The sequence below is a fragment of the Meleagris gallopavo genome, chromosome 6 (genome assembly GCF_905368555.1).
Source record: "Meleagris gallopavo chromosome 6, MGAL_WU_HG_1.1, whole genome shotgun sequence".
NCBI classification, from domain to species: domain Eukaryota; kingdom Metazoa; phylum Chordata; class Aves; order Galliformes; family Phasianidae; genus Meleagris; species Meleagris gallopavo.
The window spans coordinates 35,756,082-35,777,524 of record NC_139409.1 but is presented as its reverse complement, the minus strand read 5'-3'; the positions used below and the strand labels follow the sequence as shown (position 1 = coordinate 35,777,524).

Here is a 21,443-nt window from a genome sequence, read left to right as displayed (position 1 = left end):
CGTTATACAGTAATATACTGTATTCATCCAATAGGGGTTGTTTGGGTAATTTTTCCATTGTTTTCCAAGCATCATTCTAAATATAATTTTCCATTTGGATAATGTGAATGGTACCCATTATTGAAAGGTAGTCTGTATTTGTACTAATACAGAGAATGCCAGTTTAGAAATGAGCCTGATTGCATGGTTCATTTTGTTCTCCTTTGTAGAGCCAGGCTGCGGCCCACTACAAAGGCACTAAACATGCCAAGAAGCTCAAAGCACTGGAAGCCATGAAAAATAAGCAGAAATCTGTTACTACCAAGGACAGCGCAAAGACTACCTTCACTTCCATCACTACCAATACCATCAATACCAGCTCTGACAAACCAGGTTAAGCGACAATCTTTGTTGTGGGTTGTTGTTGTTTTTTTTTTTTTTTTTCTGTTGTTATTGTTGTTGCTTTGTGTTTTGTTTTTTGTTTTTTTTTCCTTAATTCCATGTCTGTTTGGTTACGTGCTTGCCACATTGATTCATGCTTGATCCATTTTTCTGTGTGGTACTGATTTCTTTTAGTACTTTTAGTACGCTGGTGAGAGTATGACAGCCGTGCAACCGATTTCTCTTTATGGTAAGAGGCTTGTCATTCTTTTAGGATAGAATGCAGTACTTACATTTTGATTATTTTTTATAACAGCTAAACTGTTACATACCAACTGACTTAACCCTCATAGCCTATACACAGTACCTGTCTATAAATCATTATTTATGGTATGTTTCTTTTAACCACAAATAAAGCAGCAAATTTCAATAACTCTTTCTAGAAGCCTCTTGCTAAAGCATTGTTAGCTTAAACCTAGTTTTCATAAATTTCAAACATTGCATTATTTTTTTAAAGTGGCTATTGCATGGTTTTGAGCTGGAAAATAACAGTATAACCTCTATTCCACATAATCAGGTAAGTGTTGTTGATTACAATTATTCTGCTTAAATGAGTCTTCAGAACAAAATCATATCTTTTAAATTGTTGAGTGAGCAAAAGGCACTCCTTTGCAAATAAAATCTATTTGAACATTTGGTGAAGTCAACAGGGTTTGATTAAGCTTGCATTTTAAATGCAGTATTATTCTACTGGAAATTTCAAAGGAAAGCTGCAAGTCCATTGAAGGGTATCTTGGTGTCTCACAAGGTATGACTGCTTTTCTTTCCATGAAGGTACATAGTTCAAATAGTTAATCATATTCAAACCCCCTTCACCAAACAAGCCAAAAACAGCAACAACAAAGAAGTTAAAACTGTGAAAAATCAAAGACCTTTCTACTAATGCTAGAAGCTGTTCATTTCCAACCATTTCTGATTCACATCTTGCACTGTAAATAGTTGCACACTAACGAATTATTGCAAAAATGAACAAAAAAATTTCTTGCTGATATATAATACTTTCTTTAGGTTATATTTTTGTTATATTTGTTGTAGACAGATACCAATAACTCTATCTTTTTCACTTTTTCTCTCTCTCCCTTTCCTTTTCTCTTTCATATATATCTATTATAAACAGCATATGTTATGGAAATTTCTATCATAACAATAGCGTTATTGCTTTAAAGAACAATTGTTACAATATTGTTGTGTTTATTACAATTACGCATATTCCTGAAAATATTCTTTTTTTGCTTCTCAGATGAAAGAAATGAAGCATAGCAGAATGGTATCAAAGATGGGAAATGTCATAAATTATATATATGTATATTAAAAAAAAAAAGATGTTTTTAAGCATACTAATATCTTTTGAAGTTCCTCCTGATGCTACCTCTTATAACAGTTGAGGTCTCATAACAGTTTGAGAAGTGTTGTATGGAAAAAGTGAGCTATTGTTTACAAAAAATGATTACTATTTTCAGAGAATGAGAAAAAAAGAGATTTTTGAGCTTTGATTTGCACTATTGAAAACCTTTTTTTCTTATGCTATGTAAGTTTAGAGGATTATTCAAGGTTTCCTAAAAAACAGTCAGTGTCTTTCCATTAGGCTTTGAATTAGATCCCTGACAAGAAATATAAACTGTCTGGCATCCAAGGTCAGTAGTACAAATCAATATTTGTATCAGCATAAATAAGAAAACATCAAAAAACTGGCAAAAAACTGCTTGTCCACAAGAGCAATGACCTATGCAGTTTTATACGCTGTGTGTAACTTCTTGAATTAATGGTTTAGAATATGTGTATACATATATGTATGTACACATATACATATGTATTCTATACTAGTGATAATGACCTCAGTGGCATTCTATGAGGAAAAGAAATAATATTACTTGTCGAACAATGTAAAATCTGACTTTGACAAAATACTGAGAGCACCTATTTGACTTGTGGCAAAAGTCCTATTCAATCACTGGCATTAAAATAAAAAAGGTAGCCAATTCAATCCAAACAGAAATATGGGTGTTATAGGCCAGTATTAATGTGACTGGTGGTTATAGTGACTGGCATGTTGGTACAAGCTATCCTCTGTAGAATCAAACATGCAGATACAGCATTAAAACAAACAAACAAAAAAAAACAATAAATAAATAAAAATATGTATTCAATTTTGGTAGCTAAAAGGCTGAAATTTTCTGCCAAATACGATAAGTTAAAAAAAAACCTCATAAATCAGATTTTCTTTCCTTCCCTGAATTTTATATTTACTCTATAGTACTTTTAAGAGCAAAGTGTTTTCTAAAAGCCGGAATAGCATTAGAATATGCTGCACTGTATGCACTATTTTCAAGGATCGCAGTAAAAGACAAATGTTCTGATAGGATCAAGCAACTCTGAGGGAACACTGAGCTAATTAATACTAACTAATAGCTAATCTCATGAATTGATCATTCATAACTAGAAATAAGTTCTGTTGCCTTCACTTGTGATGATTTGCAGTAAAAGCTTTCCCTACAGTATTTTAGAACTCTGCTCAGAAGGCTAATACTTGATCCCAAATATGCCAAGGATGATGTTGTGTTCATATCATCTTCAATACATTATGTACAGCAGTGGTTAAGTGGTGAATTACATGTCAGTCACAGCACATTGGTCAGGATTTCACTTAACTGGTTTTGCACATACTTAACAGCCCCAATGAAATGAAATACCTTCAGGAAATCTGTGCAGTGGTATGCAATGCTGTGCAATGCTGTGCAATGAAGATTGAGAAAAAATATATATATATGCAATTCACTATGTAATCAGACTCCTTAAAACCTTTAATAAATAATTCCTGACCATTACGTTGTATGTGTAAAGGAGAAAACATGAATTATGGGGTCATTTTTCTTATTCTGTGAAAGTCAAAATTCTTTTTCCTTTTCTATCTCCCTTACATAACCTTTAGAATCATTAGAAGGCTAGAACTTGAGAGATCTTTGGAAGTAATTAAAAACAAAGGGTTATATTGCCGGTCATATGATGAATGATCACATTTTTAACGTATGACAACTTTGCTACCTGTTCTATTATTTCACATGCTCCTATCACCTGTACTTATTTGTATTTGTTTAGAACAGAAGAACAGAAGGCATGACCATTTCAAATGGAAACTCACATTGTGGTAGTATACAAGCCAGATTACAATATTTCTTGATTCTCTAATTCAAGGGGTGACAATAAAAAATTTTCACTGTATGTTAACACACATGTATACATATCTCCTTGTATAAAGTTGTTAATTGATCTAGATAGTTTTAAAAATTGTTCCTGCTTTCAGCCAATGTGTATTTTCATCATTAAAATCCTTCACACTTCCACTTTGGCTGTAAGGATTTATATCTTAGGTAAGCCTTAGGTAAGCCTAAGAGTGACTGTCCAAGTTTATGTTCATGTAAAATTATATCTTTGTAGTCATTATATATGTCTGAATATACATGGATTCTCCATGAGCACATTATTATAGATTAGTTTCTGAAGATTTTTATATTTTCTTTTTGTTAACAGAGAATTCATTGTGAATTAGATGATCATTTTTTTGTCAGTGAGGAAGGACAAATAGATCTGTCCAAGAAGGCAGCCATCATTACAGCAAAGTCTTCAAAATATCTTTTGAATTTTATACATTATGTCTTAAATCTTAAGTATTAAATCCAGTGAACAGCCCTTGAATACACAGCAAAATGTTATGAATGTGCCTGAATGTCTTAATGACTAAGAGACCTCTGTGTTCCAAGAGAACAAAAGAGAACTTACTTCAAGTGTGTTCATGTCTCTGTTACATGAAGTAGTCCAGACCTAAGTACTGCAGATGTTTCTCACACTGTGCTGAGTACAGAGGAAGGATAATCTCCTTCAACCTGCTGGCAATGCTCTTCCTAACGCAGCCCAGGATGCCATTGGCCTTCTTTGTCACAAGGGCATGTTGCTAGCTGATGTCCAGCTTGATGCACTTCCAGACCCTGAGTTCTTCGCCACAAATCTTCTTTCCAGCCTATAACCCAGAATGATGCCTGGGATTGTTCCTGCTCAGTTGAAGGACTTTACATTTTCCTTTGTTGAGCTTCAAGGGACTCCTGTTGTCCCATTTCTCCAGACTATCAAGATCTCTGAATAGCAACACATCCATCTGGTATATCAGGCAGTCATCCCAGTTTTGTGTTGTCTGCAAACTTGCTCACGCTATCTCAGCAACTGGGTCATTAATGAAGATTTAAATAGTATTGGCACTGATATCAGTCCCTGAGGGCCACTAGTGACTGGCCTCCAGCTGCACTTTTTGCTGTTGACCAGGAGCCTGCCAGCTCATACAGCATGTTTTCTATTATCTTTTGTATCTTTATGTAAAACTAAGAAACTGTCAGGAAAAAGAAAGAAACGGGAAAAAAAAAAAAATGGAAAAAGAGTGAACTGAAAGCAAAATAAGAGGACTAAAATGGGAATGTATAATCTTATACAGATCACTAAATTCTCCTAATGCATGGCTTTAATAGGTTTGCACTAGTTTCCCATTAGGCAAATCGCATTGAATTTATCTAATATACATCGCTGTTATAAAATGTATTCTACATGCAATTAAAATAAGGAAAAGATCACTGATGGGACCTGACTGAAGCACAAAGCTTTCCATTGCATTTTAAATTGTATCTTTATATCTTTCTGCTGGAATAGATGACAAATTTAGAGTTTTTATTTTCAGAGCTGTTATTTTCAGAGTCATTTTACTCTTTTTACACCTGTTTTGAGCCATGTTATATACTGTATTTTCTTCCTGTATTGTATCTTTTCTAATAATTTCATAGCATATTTTAGCACTCTTCTGCAACCTTTAACTGTACTACTGGGACTGACTTAACAGTCTACAGATAATGGGAATAGAAGCTGAAAAAGGCCTGTTTCCTTACACCAGCCTACACTGGAGCCGAAGTTGTTCTGTGGATATGTAGGTAGTGTTGATAACAAGTTGCACAGTATGCAGCATATCCTATGCTGTTACTGCAGTTGTGAAATAATAAATGTGGAGTAATTAGTTGGTGCTTAACATGATGCAGACAGATTTCAGAGCCAGCTTTAGAACAGCATAATCTAGTTCTCAATCATTCAATTCTGAAAACTGGTCTCTTCTAATTTTATTTGAATAAAAACATTAAATGAAAATTTTAGCCTGGAAAAGGTGATTGTATTTTTGATGTTCTTGTCATTTGCTTGGAAATTAGAGATTACTGATTCATAGCTACAGTTCTCTTAATTGTATACTCAGAAAATTAAACACAGTCATATTCAGCCATGTTACAATGTCTTTCACTTTAAATCACCTATGCTTTGACTTTTCCACACCTCAGGCAATCTGTAGCTAACTGCAGCATAAAATGTTATCAGCCTTGCACAGGCTGTTGTACCAATTTTGCATTGAAGCTCAATGGTAATTTGGAAGACAATAGATTCTCTTTTGATCTTTGTGTAGAACTAGGGCTTTTTCTTTCTTTCCAAGTGTAGCTAAATGGTGATATTAAAAATACAGTAATTTGTATGTGCCTCAACTGATCATTAATGTGCAATAAAATCTTTCTTTGCTTGCATCTATGTACTGAGAGCTTTGTCATATGAACACCATGTGCCTTCTGTGGACCCAGCTGCTTTTGTTTTGGATTGCCTTGACAACAATTTTATGCTTGAATAATCCTGTAGATAAAAACTGCTGTCAGTCACAACATCTGTATCAGCGTATTGAATCAGTTTGAAAGTTTAGTATTAACAATGCTATTGTTTATAGAAATGAAAAACATGTTTTATTCATAGTGTCTCAGTGAAATATAATCTTTTTTGCCATGCCCATAGTTGTAACTACTAGAAATCTTGGGAATAATCTTCTAAGATATCTGTTTACCAGTTACTCATAATCACTGCTCTAAAACTGGATCAAGTACTGCAGCATGTATCTGCGTAATGGCTCGTTCTTCATGTTGTGTTTTCTTGTTATGTCATGAATTAAATTGACGCAAGTTAGTCTTTGGGATTTCAGAAGAATCAAGGTATTTCAGTCCTTGGTTCTCTATTACATTTTTGTAAGTCATTAGATTCAGAAGCCTTTTACAGGTGTGTACATTTTTATTTTGTTAGCTTATAGTCTGATTTGGAATGCAGTAGACGCTTCTTTATCAAATATTCTTGGATAAGTGGTAATTTTTTCAAGTCTGATTTTTTTCAGATGATGAGACTGTTTCAAGGAAATAAGAAGAGTACATCTTTGTATAAGTGATCAATTTTTTTCAAGCTGACATGTTAACTGGGCAATGTAGAAAAAATGTTTGTTTAGACTTAATTTTTTTAATATTTCTTTTTTTTTCTTCTTTTTTTTTTGTTTGTTTGTTTCTATCATATTTCTACCATGCCTAAACCAAAGAAAGTAGGAGATAGTTTGAAAGAATGAGTAAATGTACTGTGCTAAATGTTTGGTGCCATTACTGTACAATGGCCTTACAGCATCATTCAGAGTGGTCTAAAGACCACCAGAGAAGAATAGATGTTTTAATAAATATGGAGGTATCTGTACCTGGCTCATATTCAGCCAATTGTCCATAGTGTACTGATGATGGTGTGGTGAGCAGGACTAGGGAAGTAATCCTGCCCCTGTACTTGGCACTGGTGAGGCCCCACCTCAAGTACTGTGTTCAATTTTGGGCACCTCAATACAGAAAGGAGGTTGAGATGCTGGAGCAGGTCCAAAGAAGGGCAGAAAAGCTTGTGAAAGGGCTGGAGAATGTGCCCTATGAGGACTGACTGAAGGAATTGGGGCTGTTTAGTCTGGGGAAGAGGAGGCTGAGGGGAGAACTTACTGCCCTTTTCAAATACCTGAATGGTGATTGCAACAAGAGTGGGGCTGCTCTCTTCTCACTGGTGACAGGTGACAGGACGAGAGGAATTCGCCTCAGGTTATGCCAGGAGAGGTTTAGATTGGATATCAGGAAGATCAAGTTACCTTGAGATAAAGCATAGTTGTAGATTAGACATCTGTTTGAAGAGGAACACAAATGTAATTGGTTTTCATGCACCTGAATTCTGTGCTGCTTAAACTTTCTTCAGTTTTCCATGTAATAGATGCCTGAGCTAAACTACACCTGTAACTTCAGGATATATGTACACTAAGATCTTATTCTCAAAATTATTGTAGGATATCAGACATCTTGAAGAACTGTTGTGGATTTCTCATTTCATCTTTCCACATTCCTTATTTCACCTTGATAAATAAAATAGCAGTCTCCCAGGATTAAAACTCTTGTATTACAGCATATTCATAGCCGTATTAATGTCAAAACGGTTTATGTAACTTTGAAAGTAAAAACTCCTGAGTATTATTCTAGGAAATAAATGAATACTAGAATAAATCCACTCTTAAAAGAAATAAAAGGACTCTTAAAAGTTACTAGAACCAAGCAACCATACATGATAAATTCAGAATGAGAATAAAACAGGCTACTTATTTCAACTTGATAATGTTAATGTTTAAATGCTTTCTTTGCTAATGGCAGCATTAAGTGTATTTAAACACAAGTATTTAATCAGACAGCAATTCCAGAAAAGTTACATCTGAAATTTTTAAAAGGAGCAGATTAAGAACTTCTTGCATAACTGTCAGTTTTCTGTATAATATAGATACTGGAAAATCCAGAGGACTAGAAGAAAATAAACATTGTGTCAGTATTCAAAAAAGGTAAACAGGATAAATCAAGTAACTATTGATCTATCAGTATGACACCAATTTTGGGAGAAATAAACAGCTGTCAGGGGAATTGAATAATGAATTAAATGTGATCAATTAATTAATGAAAATTAACATGAATTGAAAGAAAATCATTCTCTTCTACCAAAAATTGTTTTCATGAGAGTCCATACTTAATTGATAAAAAAAGAAAACATGCTGATGCTTTGTGTTTGCATGGTTCTAGAACATACAGAGGTTAAAAATTATGTAAAATACTGGAATGATGCAGAATAAATGTGGAACATATTGAGTGCATATAAGCCTGCTAATTTAAGGCCTTGGAATGCAATCAAAATGTATGAGTTTTTATAGATATATCCTAGTGAAGTAATTTTGGAATTATTTCTTATCTCCATCATCAGATACCTGCAGGAACATGTAAAACTCTTACAAATTGAAAATAGCACAAATTCTAGGTATCTGGGAAATTAATAAATGCATGTAATAATCACTGTCTGAACTGGAGATTTAGTCAGTCAGTTGCTCTTAATATGATAGGACGTATTGTTCCCAAAGAAGTTTAAAGCATGGTTTTGAAAGGTGGGGGGCTTCATGTAAGGTTGAAAAGGACTTGAGAGTTCATGTCTAAATTTCAGCTACACATGAAACACTGATGCAGTGATGTTCTCCCAAAACTTTGTGAAAAAGTATTTGTTGAGGACACTGGGGGAATATAAAGAGTTTTATTTCTTTTATTACTGAAAATGAAATATATTATTAATTGCAAAAATATAATCACTATTAGAGATCTAATGTGATGATTTAAATATGATTTAATAATGAATGAGACAAATACATTCAACATTTACTTCATCAAGCAGAATGTAAAGTAGTGTTTTTGTTTTTTTTAATTACAATATAGTAATAGTAATAATAATAATAATAATAATAATAATAATAATAATAATAAATGCATGAAAACAGCAATCTAAGTCAGTAGTTAAGAGGTATGGCAGTATCCCAAGACTTCAAGTGAAAAGTAGGCGGATTCATTCCACAAGCGAGGCAAAGTGTTTTTAGCACTGAAAAGGATTGTATCACATACCAAATGTCATGTGGGATTCTCATAGTCATTTGACCAAAGTTACTAAACTTGATTCAGAAATTAATATTAAGTAATTCCATCAGGAAGTCTTCTGAGCAAAGCTCAATTGTAAGTTAGAGAAAAGTGTGGATATAATAATTTTTTTTCAGGTTTACATATATATATATTCAGGCTTCACATAAATAATTTGTCTTCCTGACTCTCCCAGTAAAACATTCTTTGATGCTAGTAGACTGTATGTGTTCATCATGCATATTATACATTTTAGATGTTCTGTGCTGAAGTCCTTTATGTGTCACATGTGAAAGTCCTTATTAATACATGAGACTGATTCAATTGACCTCAGTAGAATAATATGTGATCAAAAAAAGAACTGACTCTTGAGGTAGTTCCTCCCCAGATCATAATATTTTATCTTTCTATATTTTGCATGGCATTGGATAATAGATTCTTAGAAAACTTTAGTTGCTCATAAAGATTTGTCTGGGTAGACCATGTCTTTATAGTGCAAAGCTGTGTCCTTAATAGTGTCAGAAAATTTACTCTAGATAATTAAACATGCTTTATGTCACTGGAAGTCTAATATTTTTTCTACTCTTACACTTGGTTTAGTATTTTTTCTGTCATTATTAGAATTTGAATTAATTGAGACAATTGAAATTCATGTTTTAATTCCCAAATTGTATACTTCTTAGCATCCTTCTCCTGTCTTCCAATCAGAACTTGCTATTGTCTTCTTTTCCTTGTTTCAACTCTGATTAGTTTTAAGCTATAAATAAAATAAGCATTTTAACAGACTCAGAAGGATTTCCTAGTTTAATCCAGTAGATCTTCACTTATTAAAATATAGGCAGTATCCTAAGTTAAAATCAGATTTTTTTCACCACGCTTTTCAAATTATCTTATTTCTGCTTGTAAATAGCCATTTTCTTATAACAGAGTCCTCAAATGAGCTCTTTAGTTCACTCACCTTATCAAGGGAGTCCTGAGATAGCTATCATGCAGTTTTAATCCCTTCTGTTGTTACATTTTGTTTTTCACTATTTCTGCTTCAGTTTCTGCTCTGGTGGCTTAATAGCTGAAGTTTTGTCTTAGCAGATCCATCTGCAAGGTGTATCAACATATTACCTACTTAAGCCAATAATAAGGAATTCACTTGTAGTAGTTACCCTGCAATTACTGATATTTTCAATAGGGAATGATACCTAGTTTTCTCCTGCGTTTAATTGTAACAAAACATCAGAAGCTATCGATGGTGATACAAAAAGTGCTTCAAATAAGTGATGAATCTTCTCACATTTATCCTGTATGTGATTCCTATTTCCTTGTTAGTCCACCAGAGTGGGAGAATGGTTTGGAGAAGTTAGTGCATTCTATCTCCTATAGAATACATGTGTAAGTGAGCTTCAACAGTAAAATTGGATTGATCACTGGAGGGGCATCTCATGTGCACACACAGAAGTGACAGTGCTCACAGCAGCTGTAAGCATGCTATTAGGGGAAAGCCTTTATGCTCACAGTATTTTTCACAATGTGAATGAACTTTTTTATTTCTGAATTTTAAACCCAATAAAATTTCTTACTATGGCAGTGAGCTTGTGACTGAAACTCATGAAAATTCACACACGCTAATTCATCTATAGCTTTTATTTTATATATTTTTATTTATTTATGAATTTATTTATGCATTTATTTATTTATTTATATTTTCTGTAAACGCAATGGTCATGTTTTTGTTTAAATTGAAACAACTTCATACACAACACCTGCATAGTCAGAAACTAATTTACCGAGATGAAGAGGGAAACTAAGAAGCTTTTCCTTTCCCTTGCTGTTTGCTCACTAGTTTTCCAGCCTGAAGTGCATACTATGCCATGGATTCTGCAGCTTCCCTCTCAAGGTATCAACAGTGAACATGAGAATTTCACTACCAAGCAGAGAAGGTGAATTACACCTGTGATGAGTGAGTGGAAGTCCATGCGGAAACCTAATAGAGTAGGTGTGCAGTTTGCACTGAGAAAACCTCTGAACCAGAGGCCTTGCTGTTTTTGGAGGGCCAACACCCACTTTCACAGAGACAGCATCTCCTTATCATGTTTTCATCAGATACCCAAATTCTTCTCGAGATGAAATTAGGGGAGATATTTGAGCTCACCTAACTTTTTAAAAGGCAAGGAGCAATTCACACAATTGCACTTAACTGGTGTGTTTGGGTAAGTCTGAAGGAAAGTCACCCTGCCTGCAACAGAAAATTTTAACTGTTAATCATCACTTTTTTTGTCATAGACAATGATTCAAGTGTTCTCTGAGTGTACAGAAATGTGAAATTAACCTTAATAGTTCTGTTTTTCTTAGGTTAGAATATTCTTCAAGTTGTCCATTGTAATAGCTATTGAGAAATGATGGATTTTTTTTGCTCTGCCTTTCAATGTCAAAAAAGTTTGTCCGGCTCCAAGTCAAGATCCTTCTTATCTTCTACCACAACTGTGAAGCCAGCTTCATGACTGTCTCCCACTGTTATTTTAATTGAAAGTTTTAACAAATCCTGGCTAAAATTAAACCAGAGAAGAAAATAAATAGAATTGTGAATTAGCCCACTCTAACATTCTAATAACAGTGCTGCTGTAAACATATATTCTGTGCAACCTTTTGGTTGATCAGTAAGTCTAGAAGAACAACCTGTGATGAGATCTCTGTCTCCTCATGTTCCTTCTGGTAATGATCTTTCTAGTATTTTTAGAAGATTTTCAAGTACTCCCAATTTTGCTTTCTGGAAGGCTTCAAAATCAGCCTTTGAAATGAGAAAACTGAGGGGAAACTGCAAAGGAATAAAGAAAAAAGTCTAAGTATTGTGGATACTGTGCTTATTCATCTAGAACAGATCATTATATTTTGTAATAACTTGTATGTACCTGTACTGTTTTATTCAGTTTGCTACCTGATGCTGTTTACACATGAATAGACAGAATGTTAGAGAAAAAAATATTTCTCACTTTTCTGATCTTTCACGAAGCTATATTACACTAAACTTAGTGCTTTTACCTTCCTCAAATACTGTGGACACTGTATCTAATCAAGATGGCTGTCATTACTTAACTCATGAGATATATTGCTGCCATTTCCAGCCTTAAATATTTGGGAGTGCATTTATCTTCTTTCGGTAGTGTGTCATCATTCTCCAAGCAACACCTATCATATGCTTGCTTGCTTTATGTTTGACAAAGAATGTTTTCCAGTGGCTGAGCCCAATCTTCTTACCTACTGACTCTTTTACTGACAATTTGAAGAACTTTTCATTTTTTTCAAGGTCATTACTACACACTTGGGCAGTCTCTGAATAGAGAGACAAGATTTGATATTTTGTCAAAGGAGAAGGCTCTGTGATGCATTTGATGCTGTTATTTATTTATAAATTTATACCCTATTAAGTATCTGAGAAAAGACATATTTATTTTCAGTACTAATAGCTAAACTAATGTATTACTAATCGCTTCAAGTCTTTGTTTAAAGCATTAATTATAATTTATTTTAAAGGGTTTTTTTTTCTTCCAGATTCTGACGTGAATATCTAAAAAACTGTATTGGCAGTTGTGTTTATATTTTGACCAGAGATACGTCCTAGGAAACTTAAATGTTTGATCATTTAGCATCCAGTTTAAGACATTTCTTTATTTAATTTAAATTCAGTTATGATTATCATGCAAGAGACCATGCATCCAGAAATTGAAACTGGTTTGCAGTTGCACAGAGTAGTTGTGAGAAGATGTATTTGCATGGTACTTTACAGTTGACAGGAAAATGAAACTGATAGCCCCTTCCCACCCCCCAACCCCCCAAAATGTTGTATTTTGGCAAGTTATGGTATTCTCTCCAAAATAAAATATTTCATATGAAATATATCTTTCAAATTTATTTCAAAATTAATAATTTGCAATATTTCTTTAACTTACCTTGGCTACAAGATAGTGAAGCAAAAGTGCAATATCTAAAGATTCCTCTTTTGAGTCTCTAAAGAAATGAATTGTTATAATTGAGATGGATTTTATTAGCAATACAGTTATGTGCAGCTTCTTTTATTGTTTTTTTTCCACTGTAATTACTGCAAAAACTTGCATCTTTTCCAGATAAGACATACTTATGTGTATCAGGCACACAGTTTCCAGCCATAAAAGAAGTGCTAAAACTCATTATGTCATAATAGCATGATTTCTATCACTATTTGTAAAGTTGTATAAATGTAGAGAACATACATCTTGAAGGAGAATCTTTAAAGACTTAGTAGTGAAATTTATTTCAGCTAGAGATTCTGAACTAGTAATATATGTTTAAGTACATGGAAAGGTTTGGATTAATATTAGTATAATTTTGCAAAGAACCAGTGAGAAATTTAAAGAAATGTTTCCTCACTGCCTATTTTACATATTCATATTTACCGTATAGTATTAGTTAACATAGTTTTATATAGTGAATAAATAAAGTCTCAAAAGATGGGTTATCCAATTTAAATTCAGGTTAATCATGTTGCTATTATATTGACTGTCACTGGAATTATCAAAAGTAAAAAAAAAAAAAAAAAAAAAAAAAAGCAAAAAATAGAAGAATGGCATTAAAGTTCAGTGGAAGTGAGTGAGGAATTCCTCAAGGTCCAGCTATGTGTTAGGTGTCCATTCTAGAGACAGCATTGTCTGTCTGGTAGCTATAATACCCTGTGCCCCATAAGACTCTTAGCAAAAAAAGGGAGATACTTCAGGTTTTAGCTCAAGTACTGTATCTACCTGCAAGATATTCCTATGTTCTATTCTCTATGTTGCATATTCCTCAATGACATTTATTCCAAGATGGAATAAATCTTCACATTCTTCCCTCTGCCAAGCATAGCAATGGGCATCTTTCACTCCAAAGGGGAAGAGACTCTTTCCTCTCTGGGGAGAAGAGATGATGTACCAGACCTAACAGATCCCAACCATAGAAACTGCTATATAAAGAAAACAAAAGTGGTATGATGCAATATAGCAAACGGAATTATTTGCTTTAAGTAAGTCTAACAAAACATAGTTGTTTTCTTCTACTCAACCTATATGAGAAATTTTGCATAAATCTTTGAATGTTCTTCCCTGAAAACTGAGAAGTTGTTATTTCTACAGTAGTTATACCTCCTGCATTTCAAACACTGGACTACGGGTAGTTAAAAATGTATTATTTGAGTTAAATATCTTTTTCCCATTAATATCAAGAATGAGGAGTGTTTTCCCTGAGTGTTTGTTGCCAAGATGTCTTGGGGATTATCTTCCAAAAGAGTAGAAACTAGACTTTACCTATTTTTTAAGCATGAGCACGACATATCTCTGGAAAACACTGACATCTCATTTGGACTATGAAAATAAATTGTATCAACATCCGAGAAACACAAGAAATGGAGAAAGTATGGTTGATATTAAATTTTATTTAGCTCTTTGCTTGAGGACAAAATAGACTATTATAGCAAAACAAACAAACAAACTTGACAGCAACTATTTTAGATCAACTCGTTTTTTCAATACTTTACCACAAATGAATTAACTGACATATTTATGAAGGTGATCTATGATTGTGGTGTAGTTGCTGAGTCGTGGATTTTACCCTGTTTGCATTAGGGTTCTGCAAATTTTTGGTTATAGAAGCTCTTTCCCATCTACCTATGGCAATACAGATCCATTTTGTTGTTGCAAAATTTAAATGTATTTTATGAAAGTATCTTGCTTTTATGTATACTCTGAAATCTAAAAGCCTATTTCTCCACTCACATCTCACTACAATTGAGTAGAGGTGTTGTAAACCTGACTGCCAGGTCTGCTTTATGCTTGTAAAAATTCTGACTGTGATCTCAGATTACACATGGATAAAGAACATTCATCTGCAAGTCATCTCCTAAGGAGAAAGAAGGAATTTGTTTATCATAAAATAATATCACAGATAAGGAAAGTGATTTACTTCCACTTAAAACATATATTTTAAATTGAAAAGCTCATAGCAATATCTGTATCTAAAGGTTTCTGAAAGGAATTAATCCAGATCAGTTTTTCATGTGGTCTAGTAACACAAACTCAGCTTAAGAGAGATTCTAACTGGTTTATAGTTGTTATCAAACTTGTATTACTGAGGGGCTGGAACAAGAAAGGAAAGGGTAAATTCAAATAAAAAGGAAAATCTTTGTATTTAAGTAAGCAATTATCAGAGGTTCTGCTTGTATTAATATTGTCTGAGCACATTATAAAGCATTTGTCATAGCTAATGCATTCCTGTCAAATCAAGCAATATTAGAAGAGGACTTTTATAATGAATATTAATATAAGAGACAGCCATAAGTGAAGTAAATTATAGAGGCATGTAAATGTGGTATTAGCTGCTACTGCAAAGTACTCTACCACTGTAAATCAATTTCTCCCTATAATGTAACTAAAAAATTAGGTCACTTGGTACTTGTCTGCAAGCTGCTGAGCATTGATATGAGTTTTCAGGTACTTTGCTCATGTGTCTATTTCTAAATTAAAAGTCATATTCATGAAAATGGGTTTACAGCCTGTGCACTCAACTTTTTAAATGTGCTATATTTTTTACACAGTTCTCAAATTCTTTTTCACACATCAGAATACCTATCTTCCATCCAGCCATGTATGATAATTTAGGCAAGGCAAAGCACAAGTACAAGAATTTTGCTGCATGAGTTCAAATTTTGACTGTCTCTTTTGATCCAGCTCTTGGATTATGCTGGTGTTCTGTTTGTTATTGCTTAATTAGGCTTCTTTGATTTTGATTTTTATTGTGAAAATATGCATCTGGATTTTGCAGGAGGGAATTTTTGCTTTGATCTCAATTTTTATATGTACTATTTTTGATTAGGAAGTGAAGTCAGGGCTTTGCCATGTTGAGAATTTTGTGCATGAAATAGGCTTCATAATTTTACTATTAAAAATTATTTTACAGTGAAGTTGTGATTGTTATCTATGGTTGTTGCTTGGAACTTCTTTCCCTATTGCTGAAAATGTTGATTCAGATTCTTAATAATTCTTAATGTAACCGTGGACATAAAGCTGGGAGCTATTAAGGTAATAGCTGTAAATGAGATAAAAAGACAATGAACAAGAGATATGTTTTACAAACAGAAAGTCATGTTCCATATGCAAGTAGCTGTACTTCACGTTATTTATCAAAACACCATGGTTATTTAATAATTTCCATACTATGAAATATGAAAAAAAAAAAAATCAGAAAAAAAATATTCTTGTTCCTGTGGAAATACTGATTTAAATGAAGTCAGGATTTAACGTTTTTTACTGTTTTCATCAAGTTTTAAGATTTTTCAGTTTTAAAGGGAAGTTAATAAAAGGATGACAATTCAACCCTACAAATAGGTAAGTATGGTTGTTGAAAATGCTGCTTTTGAATAACTGTCAAAGATTTTATACCATAAATGTAAAAGAGTGAGAATGAATGTCAAGATTTTAAAATTGTAGGTGTGAGTCTACAGATTTTTGTTTTGGTCTGAGGAATGCTAAGCAAAAAATCGTAAAAAAAATAGTTCAGAATTTCCTAGGTAAGATTTAATTCTCTCAGCTTTTAAATAACTAACTACATAAGAGTAAGCCTACTGCCTATTAAGAGCATATCTACTGGTAACATAAGAAATCATAGTCTCTTCTTTGAGGCATTTTGGACCATAGTGGGTTGCATGGAAAAATGGAAAATATTTATTCTGTGAATGAAATAATTTATATTAAACTGCTCTTTGGCCAGTGTTTCATCAAGTACACCATGAATTTTCACTGAAAGTGAATTTAGTAATTGTTTAAATCAAAAAAGTTGATAATGTTGATTGCATCTGACCAGTTTTTTTTTGGAGAAATATGTATAAGTTTCCTACATTGTTAAAATTGAATTGTACTTTATGGATGGAAGTAGGAGGAGTGAAAGGCAAATATTGGTCAAATGGTCGTTTGATATCCTGGTCAGCTGAAGTCCATCTAAGTTGAAACTTAAACATTTAATGCTCTTCTAAGTCCTGTGTAGTGTGATTCAATGATCTACTTTTCAGAGACTAAGAGGGGGATGTATAACTGGAAACACAAATAAATTGAGTCATATACTTCAGTTTGAATTTATATCACTCAAGATTAGGTAATTTGAGTTAATTTTATGGAAATATATCATTTATAGTGGATGGAATGAAGTCAGCTTTTCTAGAGGACATTTGATCTCATTATTAGTCTTCTGTTTTTCAGAGCTTAGGGTGAATTGCTCAGATGTTAGACATCTGAAGCAGGACTAGTCTTATCTCCCAGTTAATATACATTATATGTATATTTATATATATATAATTTCAAGGAACATTTATGGTTTTGTAGCATTCTTCCATACTTTAATCTATCCATCCTGATTTTAGCTGGAACAGAATTGACTTTCGTTGTAGTGTCTGTTAAAATGTTCTGTTTTGGCTTTAGAAGAAGAATAATATTGATAATGCACTAATGTTTTAGTTGTTGCTGAGCAGTGCTGCACAGAGCCAAGGACATTTCAACTTCTGATACTGCCCAGCCAGTGAAGGAGCTGGGGGCACAAGAAGCTGGGAAGAGACAAAATGAGGACAGCTGACCTAAACTGCTGAAGGGATATTCCCTGCTGTGTGACATCATGTAGTAACTATAAAACTGGGGGAAGTTGGCCAGGGCAGGCTGCCTACTGCTCAGGGATTGGCTGGGCGTCATTTCATGGTTGGTGGACATCGTTTGTTTTGAATCATTACTATTTTTTCTATCTTTCTATCTTTTTTTTTTTTTTTAATCTTGACCTGTGATTTCTTTTTTCCCCCAATTCTCTCTCCCATCCCAGTGGAAGGGAGGCAAATTGTGTGAATATCTGTGTTGTACTTAGCTGCCCTCCGTGTTAAACCACAATATCCTACGTTATTTCTGACATTAGTAACTATTTCTTTAGGTTGAGGTACCAGTAAGAACTAAACTTGAGCTTCTATCAGTATGATAGAATTCTGATTCCTGAAATACATAATTAATTTCATACATCTACACCTTTTAGCCTTTTGTAAAAAGAACATGCTTCTGAGACTAAAAGTGCCAGTCAAGTTCTGGCTCTGCTATGCCTCATATGTTTCACAGCTGTGATAGGCTATTTCTAGCTTGCTATATAGTGCATTACTGTGGGATGCTTTCTAGACATGTTTTATTAACAAAGGATCTGCAAATCTTTGCCCTAAATGAATCTCCAAACAAGATATTCCTTAACAGGTCTCTGTTTCCTTCAAACTAGGGATAGTAAAAGTAATATAATGACTATGTTTTAATAGCATATTCCCCATCTGCGCGCTCAGTGCTTCACAGAGGCCAATTTAAAACATCTGTTTCCCTCCCAAGCTACTCATATACATATGCAGCATTTTCATCTATCTTTAGCTTGACATAAAAAGCACTGGGAACTCTTAGCTAAGCCAAAAGCAACAGTTTTTCTTGCAGACGGTCTCTCTTCACTGTATAAGAGTAATCTTTGAATAGCTGTGGGAACTTTCAGACTCTTAATCATATATGCACTGTTTATGGTTTAGCTTTTGGTGGCTTGTAAAATTAAAAGTAGGTGGGCTGCTCCAAAAGTAATGCCTCCTATTTATTTCCACAGAAACTACAGCAGATACAAATAACACAATAACATTATTTTATAGAGAGCAAATGCTCAGCAACAAAACACGATTTTTCAGCATAATCACCATGATTAGCTATGCATTTTTACCAATGATGAGCAAGAGCCTACATGCAGCATTTATACAAATCTGCAGCAGCAGAAGTGATTCATTGTTTCACAGTAGCTATGATGGCATCATTGTTAGGAAAATGTTGCCCATGCAATTCATCTTTTATTGGCCCAAACATATTGAAGTCAGAAGGTGCCAATTCTGGACTATGCAGTGGATGTAGTAGAACAGTCCATCCGATTGGCAATGAGTTTCATGATCTTCAAACTGGGATGGGGCTTGGCATTATCATGTTGTAAGGGAAAGGTTATCTTCTTCTCTGGCCTAACTCTGGAAGTTTGAGCCTTCAGTTTAATCAATGTCGAGATGTGGTGGTCAGAATTGATGGTTTGTCCAGGTTCCAGGAAATCTGTATGGATCACCTCTTCCCTATCCCAAAAGACAATGCATGCCACTTTATCTACTGAAGGATGCATATTGAACTTTTTCTTTGATGAGGAAATCACATGGACTACTATTTTTATTCTGGCTTGCAGTGGTAATGCAGTTTGTTGTCACTGGTAATGTTATGGATCCAGGAAACTTGTCATCTTCAGACTCGCAGTGGTTCAACAGGTCCTGACAAACTTGCTTGTGCTGATCTTTCTGTTCTTGTGTGAGCATTTGTAGGAACCAAATGGTGCAAACTTTGTGATATTCCAAGGTGGCCACCATTGTTTCCAAAACATTGAAGCTAATATTCAGCTCCATGCACAGTTCTCATAATCTGCCGATTTATGTAAACGAGCTGATCAAGGTGCTCTTCATTTTGTAATGTGACAGTTGTGCATGGCCATCTGGAACATGGCTTGTCTTCATGTCACTGTCACGAATGCTGAAATGCGCCACCCATTGCCTCACTGTGCTCACATCCACTGTTTGGTTTCTATAAACATTCAGCAAGAGTCAATGAATGCCAATGGGTGCCATTTTTTCCACATGAAGGAATTCAGTTCACTCCTTTCCTTCATCCATACTTGCATGTCACATACCATTTTATCAGACTGCCTCTCTGCTGCCATCTATCACACAGCAACAAAGTTTAACATAATATTGGCAGGAAGGTTCAGCCTCTACTACCATACCACTGACATCGACATCTGATTTCATGGGTCAACATAGTAAAAAATGAGAGATTACTTTTGAAGCAACCATTCTAGAAAACAGCGAAGATTTTCACCTTTGGTGTGAGCTTTGAGGAAGATGTTTAGGGCCAATATGTTTATTATTTTGACTATACATGTTCCTACGTGAAAAAAAAGATCATTGAAGAATTGAAGAAATGCATAGGCAGAAGGTACAACCTTGTTACTAGACTCTGTATCCAATGTGTATGTTTGAGTGTTGACATAGTGTATGGGAACTGTTGAATCACGACCTGAACCACAGATTGATCTCCTGAGGCAAGGACTGAGTCAGCCATGGGAGCACAGGTGAAGACCTGGCTGCACCTCTCCTAGACCCCATTTAAGGGTTGACTGCCACTGAGGAAGGGCCTCTTTCTGGAGATCCCTTCTCTGTGGAGTTTTTCCTGTGAACCTAGATCTTTGGGTATAGGTGAGCATTCCTTCCCTGTTTGTTTCTTTTCTCATTGTCAGCGCAATAATCTTTCCAGCTGCAACACATACACAAGTGGAGGTGGCAGTTCCTTGAGAACGTATATTAATGTTTTTGTCTTACTGAAGTGGTATCTGTGCAGCAGTTGGACTTAACCGTGTGTTATTTACAAGGAAAATGATTATGATTGCTGTCATTCCTCACAGCCTAATTTTGTTGATTCCATGAAAAAATTAGATTGCTTTAATATATTGTTCACCAATAGAAAGTCTTTTTTTTTTTTTTTTAACTGAGATATGTAAATAATGAATCCTAAAATGCCTTTCCTTTCTCTTTTTTTTTTTTTTTTTTCTCCCATCTCTTGGAGTAGTTCCATATGTTCTGTGATTGTTTTAACAGTTCAATATTAAGCATGTCCATTTGTTCATGAATGGTTATATATAAAGTTATTTCTTATTGTGGCTTTTATTTTCTTTTTAATATTTTTATACAATTAATTTCATATTCTTATGTTTCTTGCATTTTTTTAGAAAGGGGGTGAGGGGGGAAGAGAGAATGCAAATGATCCATCTGACAAATAGAGCTTACATCTTTTCATCATCAGGAAATGATGAGTTTACTTCAGTGAAAAGAAACTATTTTTAACAAAATGCTCTTAGGAATAGAAGTAAATATCATTCTGACAAGTGTTTCTTCCTTAATTCAGTGAAATTAGAAACCTTTAAAAATAGTGGCTTCTGTCTTTCTCTTTTTGTAAGGGAAGTTAGTCCACTCGGGTCCAAGATTTGGGACTTCTGCTGTTACAAATACATTCATCAGTGCTATCCTAATTACGTCTTATAGGGTTGAAATATCATTAATTA

General features: G+C 34.1%; 1 protein-coding gene across 3 annotated transcripts in view; it reads left to right on the top strand.

The window, feature by feature from the left end:
* The window catches only part of ZNF385D (zinc finger protein 385D), a 389,701-nt gene that overhangs the window by 333,323 nt on the left and 34,935 nt on the right, over positions 1 to 21,443 (top strand). For all 3 annotated transcript variants that reach the window (XM_085226335.1, XM_085226334.1, XM_085226336.1), the window contains one exon: positions 210 to 372. In XM_085226335.1, coding sequence (XP_085082461.1) covers positions 210 to 372 — 163 coding nt within the window. The remainder of the gene's footprint in view (positions 1 to 209; positions 373 to 21,443) is intronic.